This window comes from Notolabrus celidotus, chromosome 11 (assembly GCF_009762535.1).
Source record: "Notolabrus celidotus isolate fNotCel1 chromosome 11, fNotCel1.pri, whole genome shotgun sequence".
Classification (NCBI taxonomy): Eukaryota; Metazoa; Chordata; class Actinopteri; order Labriformes; family Labridae; genus Notolabrus; species Notolabrus celidotus.
In genome coordinates, this window is record NC_048282.1 from 6038406 (window position 1) to 6055312 (window position 16907).

Consider the following 16907-nt stretch of genomic DNA (forward strand, 5'->3'; position numbering starts at 1 on the left):
CCATTAGTAGCTTTGGCCCCTGTTTGTTGTCTAGCTACCAAACCTTGAGTTTGGGTCCAGTCTGAGTCACCAAAGAGGAATCCAAGTCCAGTTTGAATAGAGCCTCCTATACTCCCGGCTATATAAGGAGACCACTGTTTCCCTCCAAACTATTCACTGTATGATCCTGGGCTGACTGAGTGGGAACTTTATACAACTGTAGAACACACATTTCATGAATTAACATTCATTCAGAACTACTCTCATCAAAGAGAATTATTATTTCAGTCAATCTTTATTTATATAGATCCAAATCACAACAAATGTTACCTGAAGACTCTTTACAAACAGAGCAGGTCTAGACCATACTCTATGTTCTATTATTAACAAAGACCCAACATCAAGACAGGATAAGATCCAGTCCCATCTTACAGACAGGACTCAGTCTAGTCTCATCTTAATCCACCATGAGCAGAGATCTGCTGAGACCGTGTTGGAGAGATGGATACAGGGAGATGAAGAGAGAGGGATGATAGTGATGAGATGGATAATAGTAGTAGTAGTAGTAGTAGTTGTTGGAGTCTGGAACGTCCACTACGACAGCAACTTTTTTGCATGTTATGCGTTTTATTTGGCTGTATGACTCTGCTCTGAGAGATCCCCACCCTTCCAAGTGCGTACATGGAACACCAGAGCCTGAGGCAGGGATAGCACACCTCCTCTCTCTCTAATGTGCATACATGAAAAGCCAAGGCAGGGAGAGCAACAGCAAAGACACTTTGAAGTTGTTTCACAGTAACGTTATCACCAGTCCAAGTAGGCTAGCTTTAGCATCTCACTTACCTTTCTGGGTGCATCCAGTACAGATGTCTGTTTAAGTTTGAGGTTGTCCCAGTCTTCTCGATGGTACTCTTACAGATCCAACAATTTACACAGTTCTTTCTTTAATTTGCTGTAGAGATGTGGTGTCTCTGCAGACATTCTGGCAGGAAAAAGATGAAAAGTGAATACACATGTCAGCAAGTGCAAAACTGATAAAGGATCAGGGCTTTATACAAAGAAAAAAACAAAGAAAAAAACAATGAAATTGACCTATTTAAAATAATAAATAGGCTTGTGTACTCAAAATCAGGATCCAAGTGGACTAGCTCCACAGCACTGATTTTCACTTTTAAATTTAAAAAAAAATGTTTGAACTCTTTTAAGCAAGGCTGTTAGCCCCAGAGTGCTATTAACTTATGTATCTATTTATTTGAAGTATCAAAAGATGGCAGCAGAAGCAGAGATGTTATTTTTTTTATTTACCTTATCTATCTTCCTTGTTCAGTTCCATCCTTCATTACTCAAACAGCAACCTGACCAGAGACAGGTGAAGCTAATTGGGTACATTTATGCTCATAGTAGCTCTCATAGCTTTGAGTCTTCAGTCTCCAGCAGAGATGAGAGTGGGCTATAGAGGCCTGACAAGCTTTTGTAAACTGTGTGTAAGTAAACATCCTCAGAGTTTCTTACATTTCATATCTTGAAGTCTTTACACGCACAGGTTATATATATCTTCAGCAATGTTTGTGTTAGTACTCCCTAGAGATAGACCTTGCAGTGTAGAATCTCTGTGCATTGTTGGTGCCTGAACCAAACATTCCTGTCTCACCTGTTTTTCTTTATGTTTCTCCCAGCCGAGGCTGTGGACAGTGATCCTTCAAGGTAAGAGGAGCATTTACAAAACCAAGACTAAAGAGAGTGTGACTGAGAGAGGCTCAGAGACATGGAGAGAGCAGAGAGGACAGGGAGGAGAGGAAACCTATGAGTACATTTGAACTGAACTTCTGTTTTTGGCTCTTTTCAATCATGTAAAGAGATTTCTTTTTGTACGGGGGAGATGATGAAAGTGTTTCTGATGAAGGCAATTAGCAAGAACAAGTCTATGTTGAGTGGTGACATCCAAGTGTCAATTGGCATTAAGCTTTTTATTCATTATATTTCCCAGAACGCAATGTGCTCGGTCAGTGCGTGTTCGGAAGTCCAGACCTGTTTCCCAATTCTGCCACACACTCTTCACCACAGACATAGTCTCCTACATACAGGTAACAGTCAAACACACTCACATGCAAATTGAATGGAAGCTGAAACACTCCCTGTTTTTACCTGGTTTCATTTGCCTGCTGCACCGCACCGCACCGCTGCTCAAACCTCCAGAGGAAATTATTTAGAAAATCCTGTTACACTGAGGAGAAGAATTGGAGGGGGATTCTCACAGCACACACACACACACACACACACACACACAAACTGACAGTCCATCCCCCCGTGTACTTCCTGCTGCCTTCATGTGTGTGTGTACGGTCATGCTTATAGCTTATTGCTGGCTTTCTCTCCTTTCAACCCCCCCTTTATCTCCTCCTCTCTGGTGAAAAGGATTAAAATTCACTGGCCTCTTTGCTGCCTCCTCTCTCAACTCCTCGATTGAGTGTGTGTGTGCTTATGTGCGCCTCTTCCCAATGCTTCTTAATCTTTATTCCACTTATTTCTTACTCCGTCTTTTCTAATCTCTTGCTTTTTCTCCGTCTCGTCTCTGCTGTGCTCGGCTTCATGCAGGAGGAGAAGGAGAATGTCTCGGACACAGGTACCAAGCACAATCTTAGATACCACATGCTGGCTGTTGGCTGTTCCCCATATTTACCAGAGCCACGTTAAGACACTGAGGTTTTGTCCTCGGATTGTTGTCTGCACATTTTGGGATTTGGCTTTGATGGACGCAGCAACATTTCAGAAAAAGGACAAAAAATAAATAAATACAATGAAATAAAAAAAAAAAAGAACAAGGTATTTCACAGGACACAACGGAATATCCAAAACATTTCAGAAAAAAAATGCAGGCATAGCAAAATGTATAAAAAATAATAATTTTCACATTCCCTAACATTGCAATAAATACTAATTTAAAAAAAGATATATATATTTTTTATACAACAAAATAGCAAATTTTTCAGATAGTAAAACTTCTCAAAGTGCAACAATGAAAATTCAATATTTTTCACTGAATCTGTTTCAGAAAAAAGCAACGACTTTGGTGAAATAATTTTTTGGAAAGTTGTGTAAAAAAAGTACACAATATTTAATTGAGACACAAAAACTTAAAAACAAAAACAAAAAACTTAAAAAAAAAAAACATGTTTATGAATGTTTTAAATACTTTCCAAATTTTAGGGGGCTTTCTGAATATCATTGTGTTTCATGAAATAAAATTTTTATAAATCTGTCAAACATGACACTTTGTTATGTTCGGTTATTTTTGACATTTCTGAAATTCCACACTTGACAAGGAGGAAAAGTTTATGCCAGCCAAATAAAAGATCAAATTATTTTGTATATTTGTTGCTTGAATTACAAAAAAAAAAAAGCCAACAAACTTCTGGTTATGTGTTATCCTCATATCAATACACAGTTACAAGAGTGTGTAGCTACCCCCCAACCACACATGAGCAAGCTGCAAACTCTGGTCTTAAAATATGAAGCCCATGCAGAAGTGTTATAGACTGCAGTTCATTGAGCGTCCACTTGAGGCCGGCTGCAAAAGCACCAGAAACCACATACACACCAATTCAAAAAAGACGATCTTTACAGCAGAAATAAACATGTTTACAGCCTGGTACAAAAACTGTTTAGGTCTGAATAGCTCATTTCTCTATCAGCACACACTGTACAGGAGGTTAATTTTTTATAACTCAGTAACTTTGAAGATAATAAACTTACAAGTTTTTACCGAATAAGGACATGGCTGACTTGATTGACAGGTAGCTGTTAGCAAAAAGGCTAAAGGCCCACCTCTTTACCTCACGCTAGCTCGGACGAAGTGAGGTGGAGTTCAGCATTTCCAATATGGCTGCCGCCGCAGATGTCTTCAAAACAGTGCTCAGGAACAGATGGGTGACGCCACTGATACTACTTCCATTTATAATACAGTCTATGCACATGAGACAATACCAAATAATATGTGATTCAACACAATACAATATGTTATGATACGATGAGTTATGATATGGTATGAAAAAATATGACATTATGTGACCCGATACAATTTAATGTGATACAATTTGAAATGATAAGATGAGACACAATTTGATACAAATGGACATGATATGATTTGATACATTACAATATGATATGTTCGATACAATATAATACGACCAATTCAATACACATTATTGCCTCTTCCAGAAATTTCGTCCTAAAGTGCTCCACCCATTTTTCTTCCTCAGTAATGTTAATAATCAAAAACAGTAACAACATTAATCCAAATCGATAGACAGGGCACCACATGCCAGTGAAAACCACATATGACATGTATTGAACACTACCCATCATGCAACTGTTCAGCATTAAACACAACATAAAACATGGAAAAGATCAGAACACCATCTAAAGGGCTGATTTCTTAATTCTTAGGCCTATTTCTTGAAACTAAAGATATGATTTAAGACTGATTTCAGTATTTTTAGACTCTCTTTATTTTAGATGTCAAAAAATTGCAGCAAACTTCATCAGGTTTTCTGAATATCTACATAGTATGGATCTCATTGAAAAGCAACCAAACTATTAACTTGTTTTCAATCGAGTTAAAGTCTCGTTGAATTTCTTTCAAGAACTCGTCCATTTTGACCAAAGGGGTCTTTGCCATGAAGCATTTTACCTCCACTCTGTTTCAACCAAAACACACAAAAACTCCTTTGAGTATTATTTAGCTCCCTTCTAATTTTCCCTTTTTAACCTAATTTTTCTTGCATTGCTACTTTCCCACATAATGGCTGCTATTTGTTCCCCTCCTCCTTCTGCACTCTGTTTCTCAGTGTTTCATCTCTCCTTCTCTGTTCACCTGTTCTTGTGCAGAGCTCTGGGCAGCAGATTCCTGTGGTGGTTGAAAGCTGCATCCGTTTCATAAACCTTCACGGTGAGTCAGTTTTTATAACATTAGCAATGAGCCGTGCTGAGAGAGCTTTGGGCACAAACAATGGGTATGTGGAAGCTTCTGTTTATGTGTGTGCAGCACTGTGTGTGTGTAAGATCGGCCACCTATGACCATGGAATATGATGTGTGTGTGTTTGTGTGTTCACAGGCCTACACCATGAAGGGATCTTCAGAGTTCCTGGGTCACAGCGGGAAGTTAACCTCATTAGAGATGCATTTGAACGAGGTAAATGAGCTTCTGAGATTGCATCACTTTTGCACTAGACAAGATTTATTTATTCATTTCTACATAAATATTCCAGATCTCACACTCACGTCTTCAGGCGCTCACTCTCTTAGCCTCTCTAACCACTTGAATGGATTAATGTCTATAAAAGGATTACCTTACAAATTTTGAACGTGTAAGAGAACGCTCTGCTGAACAAGCCCCTGAAATCTCACACTCATAATTCTATTACTCGGCTCTAAAACTGTCTCCAATTCTCCCAACATATGGAGCACCCAGGTGGTGACTGTGCCAAACCCGGGCCTACTCCTGCAGGAGTAACACTTTTAACATGGTTGTATGCTTCAGTGAACGTAACCAGGGGGTGAGAAGCAAGTGAAGGATAATGACCTCGTCGCTGCTCCACTGACTTCTGCTGAATAGTTGATTTGGCTGGCGTGAAATTCAGAGTCACTTAAAGTCTGAAAATGAGTCCGTTCACTGGGCGGTGAAAAGCAGCGGTTTAAATAAAGCATATCAAATGAGTCAGCACTGATGAAGATCTAATGATGAGCATATTTAAAGGTATGTCATGTGTGTTATGTAACAAAGTGTTACTGTTTAAGTTTGGCAGTATGTAACAAGTTATTTAAAACATTTATCCCTTTCACAGATGCTTTAGGTGACACAACAGTTAGCCTGTTAGCATGAAGAGACTCAGCTGGCGCTGTTTTAGATGGTGCTATATTTCATCACAGATGGATTCACTGAATCAACACGTGAGAGGAGATAAGTGCGAGTAGCAAAGACGTTTCAACACGGCTTTAAAATCCTTTCCGAAAGTACTGGGACCTTTGAAAAGTACTACCCCCCTTGCAGGGGCTTTTCAGGGGAGAGATTATCTACCCCTGAACTAAATTTAGACCCTGGTTCCTCCGGTCGAAATGCACGTAGTTCAGGGGTAAAGTTCTTGTTGTTGAAAAATACCTTTAGATGAAGTTATCAGGAACAAAGGAGAAAAACTGGTGTCTGACTGTACATGTCTCTGTTCATGGTCTTTGCTCTGTTTGGCTCTACTTTAACTCCTGAGTGAAATATCTGTCTTTTTACGACTCAAGTCCCGCTTTGGTTGTTGTTTTTTATTCTGCCTGCTGTTTGGCGCTGGACATGTTGCAGACTTTGTGATTTTGGAGGGTTATCACTGAGAATATCTGCACACTTCAGCTGAAAGCAATCCCTAGAAAGCAGAGAGTGAGCCAAAACAATGAGCTCAAAGACACTAAAACACGCTCTCTGGAGCTGAGGGAAACTACACAGCTGGTGATTGTTTTCTAAAGGTTCATCAGCACAGGCATCGCCTTTTACCCATAGACTTTATAATAAATGGACGTAGTATCACTGACGTCACCCATCTGTTCCTGAAGTGCTGTTTTGAAGCCGATCGTTGGCTGGTGCCCAACCAAACTCCTATCTAGCTAGTGTGAGGTAAAGAGGCGGGCTTTGAGCCTCCTATACAGCTCCAGTGTTCCCGCCTGTCAGTCAAGTCAGCTGTGCCTCTCATTGGAAGACTCGTAATCTTAATATTTTCGAAATTGCTGCATTATGAAAAAATCCACCCCCCGTACAGTGTGTGCCGATCGAGAAAGGAGCTATCAGACTACACCAATTTTTTTGAACCAGGCTGTAAACATGTAGGTTTCAAGTACATCTGGAGCCAGCCTCGAGCAGACACTAGAGAAACTGCAGTTTTTAACACTTCCACAAAGAGTTAAAAACTACAAAAAAAACACAAAACTGCAAGACAAAGACAGCACACAGCAGATGGCGCTGTACAAAGTTACTCCAGTCTGATGAAGAGCAAAACTGCTCGATACGTCACTAACCTGGTGAAATAAATTGTCTGGAACATTGGAGCTGTGTTTGTCTTTGTTTTGTTCAGTGACACTCAGCACCTGCCCTCTTAGGCTTGGATCTGCGTGTTTCTTCAACTTTTATTCAAAAATGTGTTTGAACCCAGCATAGCCATTACCCAAGTCCTGTAATAAACTATGAAACAACATCTTTCACAGTGATCAAACACTTCAGAGGAAGGAACACCTGATGAAACATACAGGGCAGACAGATGAGTTAAAAACATGAAAAATAACTCAAATAACACTTTTTTCCTTCATATGGGAATATCCTGTCCTTTTTATCCAGCCCACTGCTCTTAGCTGTAAACTGTTTGTCTTGTTCCTGCACTGAATGCTGTCCCAGTCCTCTGTTTCTACATGGATCCTGTCCCGCTCACACTCCTGTGTTTTGCTCCCTGTAGGAGACGATCCTCTGTCTGACAGTGAGTGTGACCTGGACTCTGTGGCTGGCGTGTTGAAGCTGTACTTCAGGGGCCTGGAGCCTCCTCTCTTCCCTTATGACAGCTACTCTCAGCTGCTGGAGTGTGTCCGTAAGACCCCCTTATGTAACCTCCACGTCTGTGTCAGTGATTCTGTTTCAGTCATTACATTTTTGTGGATCTTTTGGATTTTAAAAGCTTTTATACTGCCTGATTTATCGTGTCACGTGAGGTAGATTGTGGGTAAACCTTGAAAATATACCACGAAAAAATAAACATGCTAATTTTGATTAAGCTTTCTACTTAAACAGCGGCATTAAAGGGTGACTGCAGCTATACTGACACCCTCATCACCTCCGTATAGTCGTAGTCTTTTTAGCTCCACTCCTACCTCTCTCACTGTCTCTTTGCTATTCCTGTCGGCATGTAAATGATTTTATTTTCCAAAAACAGAAACTCTAAGCTACAATTTGCATGGCTTATCAAGGTTATGAACCTGCCTGCAAGTTGTTTAAATCTTGTTAATACCTCAGCAGCCTAATAAATCAGCCCAGGCACCTCATCTCAGTAGTTTAAATGCTTGTCACAGTGTTTCTTTCAGTCAGAATTTTAGGTGATTTGTGCATTTGACACGGTTTAAAATGCTGCAGGCGTAGGCGAAACTGTAACCACAACAAACAAAACTTGTTCAAGCTGCTTTATTTTTGGTTTTTACTCATCTTGTTATCTGGATCTTTTTTTTACTTTTCTCTCTGTCATGCTCAGAAATTGAGGAAGTGACCGAGAAAGCGGCGCAGATTAAAGCGATTGTTTCCACGTTCCCACGACCACTCCTCATCGTGATGCGTTACCTCTTCGCTTTCCTCAATCAGTAAGCTTCAAGATAACACCGTGTGGAATACTCAGTTACTTCTTATACCTGCTATGTTGTTACACTTAACACCCTTGAAATGAGATAACATTTTGCATGTGTGCGTGTGTGTTTGTGTGTGTGTGTGTGTGTGTGTGTTTTCCCAGTGTGTCTCAGTACAGTGATGAGAACATGATGCAGCCCTACAACTTGGCTGTTTGCTTCGGTCCCAGCCTGCTGAGGGGTTTGGATTCTGATGATGCTGTTGCCAGGCAGCCGCAGGTTAATGAGCTTGTCAAAACCATGCTCCTCCAACATGATGCCATCTTCCCCAGCCAATCAGAACAGCCGGGCCCGGTTTATGAGAAGCACATGACTCTGGAGCAGGAGTACTGGTGAGAGATGAGCCGTCATTGACATAAGTGGTTAGTTAGTTATGATGATATCTCAGCAGCTAAGATCTGCTGCAGCCGCATTAACATCCAGTGTTTGAAGACATCAGAGCTAAATCATTGTTCAGCCAACCCTCTGTTTTCAGGCATACTGCACATACTTCTGAAACAAACTGTGGGATGTCACCCCAAGGGGGCGCCTGGAGTTATGGCAAGACTTATTAAAAACAATGCACACAGCTTTACATGGATAACTTTAGGAAAGAACTGCTGGCTGACTTGAACCCACACTAAATGTCACTACTTCTATAACAGAGACAAGAAATAATGATGAGTCATTCCTCGCCCGCAGCTTGACCTCCATCTACGAGAGTTTTTCAGTTCAGTGTCACACACTGAAGTCTCAATTCTGTAGCAGACAATGTTCCAAATAACCCTGAATATACAGACTTTGTTAGAAAAGGATGTGTCTGGTCCATAGACTGTATAAATAATGGACGTAGTATCCGTGATGTCACCCATCTGTTTTGAAGCGCTGTTTTTAGGCAAATCGTCAGCAGGAGCGATATTGGAAATGCGGAAATCAACATAACTGCTGTCGAGCGATTGAGACGTAGAGAGGCGGGCTTTGAGCCTCCTCACCAACAGCTACAGTGTTCCCACCTGTAGTCAAGTCAGCTGTGCCTCTCGTAATGGGAAACTTGTAATCTTAATATCTTTGAAATTGCAGCGTTATGAAAAAATTCACCCACCGTACAGTGTGTGCCAATTGAGAAAGGAGCTATCAGACTACACCAATTTTTTTAACCAAGCTGTAAATATGTTTATTTCTGCTGTAAATATCAGCTTTTTTGAATTGGTGTGTATGTGGCTTTTGGTACTTCTGGAGCCAGCCTCAAGCGGACACTTGATGAACTGCAGTTTTGGACACTTCCGCATTGGCTTCAATTCACGTGGCCGGAGGTTGCAGCTTGGTCTGATAGTGTGTTTTCTTGTACATGAACATGTTTATGTGTAGGTGTGTATGGCGTGTGGCCCTGTAGAAAAAGTCTGGGAAGCAATCAATGACTTATACTTAAAATGAAAACCAGAACACTTCTGATTACAAAATTCAGAGCTGACGGATTGTACATTCTGACATCTGTCCACATGGAGATTAGTTCTGATAAATGCTTTAAATGTCAGTATGTAGCCCTGACATTGTCATGATGCAGCTGAATTATCTCACAAGTCAAACACCAACATTGTAAACAACTCATTTTTGAATAGTCACAATGTAGGGATTGGGAAAAAAGAGGTTTCCATTTCAATGTATAATTTCATAAAATTAATTAGAATTGTTATTATTATTTTTTAATCGATAAATTTATTATAACAATCACTTTTTATATAGCACCTTCAAAACAAGGGTTTATAAAGTGCTTTGCAATATAAGCAAAAGCATACATGAGAAAAAAGCAGAAGAGCCAACAGACAACAAAACAATCCAAACAATGTGATAATGTGAAGACACAATAGCAAAAAAAACACCAAACAGGGAGACAATCAAACATGTGATCCAAACAGCCTTAAACCCAACAACAAGATGTAATGATTATAATCATAGTTTTAATATAAGTAGAAGCCACCATGACGTCTCCCGTTGCCTTCAGCATTGTTGCAGTGTAATGGTTGTATATTTTTCCTGAGGCGGGAGCTGAAAATGAGCAGGGGGCTATAGCAGACGTTAAGTAATCAGCTAGCAGCATTCACAGTTTAGCTAACAGGCTGTATATGTTAGTCTTTCAGTAACATATCAAATCGGATGCTAACTTTAGGTGTCAAATAAAGTCTGTAAATGAAACATCCATACCAAGGAATCCAGCTCCTGAGAGTGTCTGGTGTTAGAACCAAATGTTAGAGAGTAGTTTTCCATGTGCATGCTAACCATGAACTACAAACTGACACAAACACTGTGTAAGAAAAAACTTCTACCTAGCAATTCAGACCACAAAATCATGAGGCAAATATTTGTACAGGATGTAGATCAAGGGGGAGAGGAAAGAATGGTCATTTCTCATCCATGTCTGGCCAATTCGAACTCTTTTTCCATCAGTAGAGTCGCCCCCTGCTGGAGAGACATGTTGATAACTTCGTTACCGTTAGCTAATCCTAATTTAGGAAAACAGCAGAATGCTGCGATTTTCAGGTATCACTTTTTAAAAGGGAATGATTACCTTTTGTTTATTTATTCACCCCCTGTTAATAGCTTAATGATGATTATTATATATTGTTTTGGATGTAGTTTTATTTTCAACTTGTCTGTTTGAATTTTACCAGATTGTCTATAATAAGTTGGTAAGATTGATTGTATGGTTAAACCACTTTAACCTGAATATGCCATCAAACTGGCTTTCCTTTTTAAGATAAAACTAAATCTAATTTTTGCTTTTTTAGAATATACTTTATGTCCTTGGATGCCTTGCAGTAAATTTAGCTCTTGGCAGCAGCCTCGTGTTGCTCCTGAGATTTGTTGGTCATGTTTAAGACTCAACTCTGAGAGGAATCCAAGAACACAGAGCAGCTTCCCCCTTCGCTCCTCTTTCACGGCTCATCTTCTTGTACCATAATGCTACACCATGCCAAAGGCATCTCTGCACAGACTGCAATGCTTTGTGTAAAAATGGCTTAATACTATTAAGCTGATTGCTCACTTCAATCGAACACGAGCCTCCAGCCTATCGACAGTGTCCATGAAAATCTCCAACACCCACTAAACAGCTCTGGGGGAATGTTAGTCTGCAGTAACATGAAAATCTCCTCATGAACAAGCTCTGTGTGTCTGTTTTGTGTTAAACACTGAGGTTTTAGGGTCATACGAGAAAACTCACAGCAATATGAGGTATTATGTGCAATTACATAAACATGAAGGCTCGTCTAAACAGGCGCTTTGGGATGACAGAGTGTCAAACAGAAGAGCAACAATGCATGACCACTGACTCAGATTTTTCTGCCTGTCTGCAGTGAGCCAATCACAGAGGAGGGAGATGGAGAGACTGAGCATCTGCCCAGTGAGGATGGTGAGTACATACAGTACAAACACACAAACACACACACCCACATCCCAGGCACATTCCTATTACACATGGGCTATGCATCACTGACTACACCACACATGCGTGCACGCAAACCAAACCTTATATAAATATACTGTTTTACCATTTCCAAAGAAATGTCATGCGCATAAACAAACCATAAAGGCATTCATGAACAAGGATGAATAAAGGAGTGCCTAATCTGACTGTCATCATGTTGTGTGTTTGGATGCGAGTACAGAGTGGGAGGCAGTGGCCATGTTCGACTACGTGGCGCGGTCTCCTGCAGAGCTGTCCTTCAAGCTGGGAGAACTCATCATCCTTCACAGCAAGGCCTCCTGTGATTGGTGGAGAGGAGAAGTTGGAGGAGTTAAGGGACTGATCCCTCACAAGTACATCAGCGTGCTGGATGGGTGAGAGACGATTCTACTCTTTAATGACTCCTTAATGACTGAAGCAGATATTACAGTGGATTTTGAGTTCTACAGTGCTCAGCATAAATTAGTACACCCTTAACAGATTTGTTCGAAAACCTTTAGTTTTTTTTCAGGATCAGTATTTTTTTGGGATACAATACTATGAAATACTCCCACACATGTGGGACATTGATTGCAAATAAGATTTGTTAATTTGAGCACAGAAAAAAGTAATTTTTCTAACAAATTAATCCAAGACCATGTTGCAAAAATGAGTACACCCCAATGAAAGTCTTAGGAGCAAAGCTAAATCTTGAACTAATTCTAATTTACAAGAATTCAACCCCAGGTGAGTCTAATAATTCATCAGCAGACACTTGACTATAAAAGGGCTTTACTTAACAAATAAAACCCCTCCCATTTTATGCTGTCAGTAATGGCTCCACATGGAAGAGAACTTTCACAAGACTTGAGAAAGAAAATAATTTCTTCACACAAGAAAGGTGAAGGCTACAAGAAGAGTAGCAAAGCTTTACTCATCAGTCAGAATACTGTAGTAAAAGTGATCCAGAAATATAAAAAGGATGGAATTGCAATAATCTCTCAGAGATGTCCAGGCTGTCCAAGGAAGTTAACACCCCATCAGGAGCGTCTTCTGATGAGAAGGGTTGAAGAAAACCGCCATGCAAGTTCACTGCAGTTGGCTAAAGAGGTAGCAAGTCAAACTGGAGTGACCGTTTCCCGTGACACAATACGGCGTACACTGCAGAGGAATGGCCTGCATGGGTGTCGCCCACGATGGAAGCCTCTCCTAAGGCCCAAGCATAAAAAACGCCGCCTAGCATTTGCCAGGGCCCACGCTGATAATGGTGAAGATGACTAGGAAACTGTACTATGGAGTGATGAGACCAAAATTAATGTTTTTGGAACTGATGGCTTCAAAACTGTCTGGCGTTGCAAAGGTGAGGAGTATAAGGAAAAATGCATAGTGCCTACAGTAAAACATGGTGGTGGCAGTGTCCTCATGTGGGGCAGCATGAGTGCTGCTGTTGTCAGAGAGCTTCACTCCATTGATGGAATCATGAATTCACAAATGTACTGCTCTATACTGAAAGAGAAGTTGCTGCCATCACTTTGTGCCCTTGGTCGTCGTGTACTTTTCCAACATGACAATGATCCCAAGCACACATCTTAGGCCACAGCTGAATGTCTGAAGAAGAACAGGGTGAAAGTGGTTCAGTGGCCAAGTACGTCTCCTGATCTGAACCCAATCAAACAGTTGTGGGGAATTCTGAAGATAGAAGTTAAGCATCACTCTCCATGAAGCATCAAGGCACTAAAAGAGGTCATCCTCCAAGAATGGAAAAAGGTTGATGAAACAATATGTCAGCAACTTGTCCATTCCATGCCGAGAAGACTTGGTGCTGTCCTTAAAAATCATAGAGGTCATACAAAATACTAGATAGCAGTTTTTGTTGTGGGGTGTATTCATTTTTGCTACAATTATTTTGAGTAAAACTGAAGATTTTGTTATCCAAGTTATATTATTAACCTTATTTTAATGATATGAGTTAAGCAAATGTTTTATGACACTCAGTTTTGCCAACATTTTTGAAATGATTCTTGTGTTAATTGAGAAATGTATTAAAATCTTACTTTTCAAAGAGGGTGTACTCCTTTATGCTGAGCACTGTATATCTCTGTTTGATTCATATTCATATAAAGTCTGCAAATTGTTGGACTGTGGTCTTATTGCATCAGAAAGAGTAACTATTAGAGTGGCAGGTTTCATAAGAGTAATCAAAACTGTTTATCAGAACCTTTGCCATCGCTGCCCCAACACTCTGGAACTCTCTCCCTCCACACAACGGCAACTCTGACTCACTTCACTCGTTCAAAAACCACCTCAAGATCTACCTGTTCAAAAAAGCCTACAACGCATAGCCTCTACTCCCGCCCCACCTCTGTCTTTGTTCTGTTTGATTTATTTGCTTCATTTTTTTTTTATGTAAAGCGACTTTGAGTACCAAGAAAAGCACTATACAAATCCTATCAATTATTATTATTATTCATCTTATGGAGCGATGCCTACAAGCTCATTCAGGCAGCAACTTGAGCTGCACTGATTTCACATTTGTGGATATTTGATCAATTACTGGTCCCGGCATTATTCAGGGCGCGTCATTCCCTCTTCCCTCTCCTCACATTTCCTGTCTCTCTCATGCTGTCCTATCAAAATAAAACCAAAAAGCCCCAAAAGATCTTAAAAAAGACAAAAAATTATCTTCTTTTACTAGTTAATTGTTCATATATTTGCACAATTAAAAAAATACACACACAAAGAGCAAAGATAAATAATATACAGTGCAGGAAGAGACAGAAAACTCAGAGCTTATTTGAAGCTTCCACCCAAATAGTGTTCTAATATTAAAACTAACTAAAATAAAGTCAATTGACACACATAAAGACAAAAGTTGATACTAAAAATAAAATAAAATAACACAAAAGTATACCAAAATAACAATTAATATAAATACAGTTATAACATCAACAGAATTCAAAGGTACAAAATTTTAATATGATGTGTGTGGATACCTGTCTATGAGTATGTGGTTGAGCATAATGAGTATCATTAAATAACACTTGTTAAAAGTTTTTTCAAGCATTGTTTATAACGAAGACTAACCGTTTTTAGACATATTGGAATAAATATTCCAGATATTGGTTCCCCTGAAAAGTATTGAGAAACATATCATTTCAATCATGTCAAAATGTTCAAAATTGTTCAAACCACCTGTTTAAATGTACAATATCCTGCTGTGCTAGCTTGTAAATCAGGATTTCAGTCGTGTATATATCAGCTTGCTTTCACTGAAGAAACAAAAATAGAAGTCACAGGGACAAGTGCTGGAAAAATTGATTTAAAGAACCCTGCATCTCAGCTCTAAGCACGCTCTGAGAAAAACCCAGAGCCAGCTCCTCAGAAATGTGTGTGTATGTACGTGTGTGTGTGTGTGAGTGTGTGGTGGGAGATTATCTCACTGAACAGGTGCTGTAGCTTAGAAAAAACTTGAGCAAGTGCTGTCGACATCCTCAGACAAAGTGTTCTGATTTTAGTTTTATATTCTCTCTGGTGTGTGTGGGTTTTTAAACAGCATATTTAATTCACTTTGCATTGAAATACATTGCACACTCTACTCTGGCCATGTTAATACAGTATTCACACAGGTTAGTGCATGTTGTATTAACGAGGAGTTGACAAATTCACAAAAATACAAACTCATCTTAAAATTAAGGACAACTAAAATAATTATTTTAATCATTTTGTTTAAATAAAATCTATGTAAAGACAAGGTTCACTCCTAATTTAACTCCTGCTCCTGCTTCCACCTACAGCTACATGTCACTCAGTGTGTATCCTATATATAAACAAGCACTGGTTGTACTTTCTGAAGTGAAATATAAGCTTTATATAAATCTCTCTGCTTCTTCTCCCTCAGGTCAGAGCGAGGGAAACGAGAAGAAGGAGGAGGAGGAGGCAGCACTGGAAACCTGACAGTAGAAGATCCACAGATGGAGAACACAACTCGGTACACACACACACACACACACTCACACACTCACACAGGCAAACATACTTGAATGCACACTGCGATGTATAAGTGCATCCACACCACCAAACACATGTAGCAATAGATGTAGACAGCAGAATACACACACAGACAGAAGTGCTCACTTTCACATTGTTGCACACGGCACACACACGCACACACAATCGTACGGACTCTCGCACATGAATGCACAGAATGCAAAGTTACGAAGCCCGTGTGTACATCTTGACAGGATGCGGGTGAACAGTGACAGTGCTTCGTTGCCCGGGAGACAGAGAGGAAGCGAGGGGAGCCCCAATCGAAAGCAGCCAACTTCCCCCGCCACACGACACCTGCCAGTGTAAGACTGACACACACCTCGGACACCAAGCATGTCTGTTTGTATAATTCATGAAAATAGGATATGGTTGAGTTATCACGAAGATGAAAGTCAGGATATCCTGCAGGTGATACTATTAATGTTGAAACACTACACACACACAGTGTCTTTCAGCTTCTGTTTTCTGAACAGTTAACATTTGCACTGTTTTGCACACTTTCATCACCCCCATCAGCTTTCTGTGCAAAAGCTCAAGAAAGCCAATGTTCGGCATTTATCACCACCAACAAAAACTAAATTTGCTCTAAGCTCAAATAACTTCTGAAGTATTTAGCAACTTATATTTAATATTTCACTCATGAGAAGTCACATATTAACTACTGTAGGAGCCATGAAGGATTCAAGTGTTTAAAATATCTTTAGGGTAGGTTTTTGTTTGTTTATTTTTTGTGGTGTTATTTTTGTTGTTTGTTTATGATATACTTTATTGTGGGGTCAGTTAATTAGGTTGTTTATGGGTCATGTATTAGGGGCGGGGATATTCAGTTCATTTAGGCCACCTGTTTTCTTTTGTTTGGAGTGGAAGGTGGTCATCCCGATGTTCCCACAGCCCTATGTCCCACATTTCTAGACATTTTCAAAATTAGGTCTTGTGTTCCTACACAAATTGAAGCCCTATCCTGCCACAAGATTTTTTGGAAGCACTTTATAGTAAATGAATGAATGGATGAATGAGTAATTTTATTCCAATTAGCAGCAGCAG

The 16907-nt window shown here is 39.9% G+C and overlaps 1 protein-coding gene across 1 annotated transcript in view; it reads left to right on the top strand.

Annotated features, from left to right (window-relative positions):
• The window catches only part of arhgap4b (Rho GTPase activating protein 4b), a 54922-nt gene that overhangs the window by 31722 nt on the left and 6293 nt on the right, over positions 1–16907 (top strand). Inside the window, exons 12-22 of the mRNA XM_034694865.1 lie at positions 1656–1683; positions 1967–2063; positions 4867–4927; positions 5094–5171; positions 7465–7593; positions 8248–8353; positions 8500–8727; positions 11728–11783; positions 12040–12211; positions 15715–15804; positions 16058–16165. Of these exons, the coding sequence (XP_034550756.1) occupies positions 1656–1683; positions 1967–2063; positions 4867–4927; positions 5094–5171; positions 7465–7593; positions 8248–8353; positions 8500–8727; positions 11728–11783; positions 12040–12211; positions 15715–15804; positions 16058–16165 (1153 nt within the window). The remainder of the gene's footprint in view (positions 1–1655; positions 1684–1966; positions 2064–4866; positions 4928–5093; positions 5172–7464; positions 7594–8247; positions 8354–8499; positions 8728–11727; positions 11784–12039; positions 12212–15714; positions 15805–16057; positions 16166–16907) is intronic.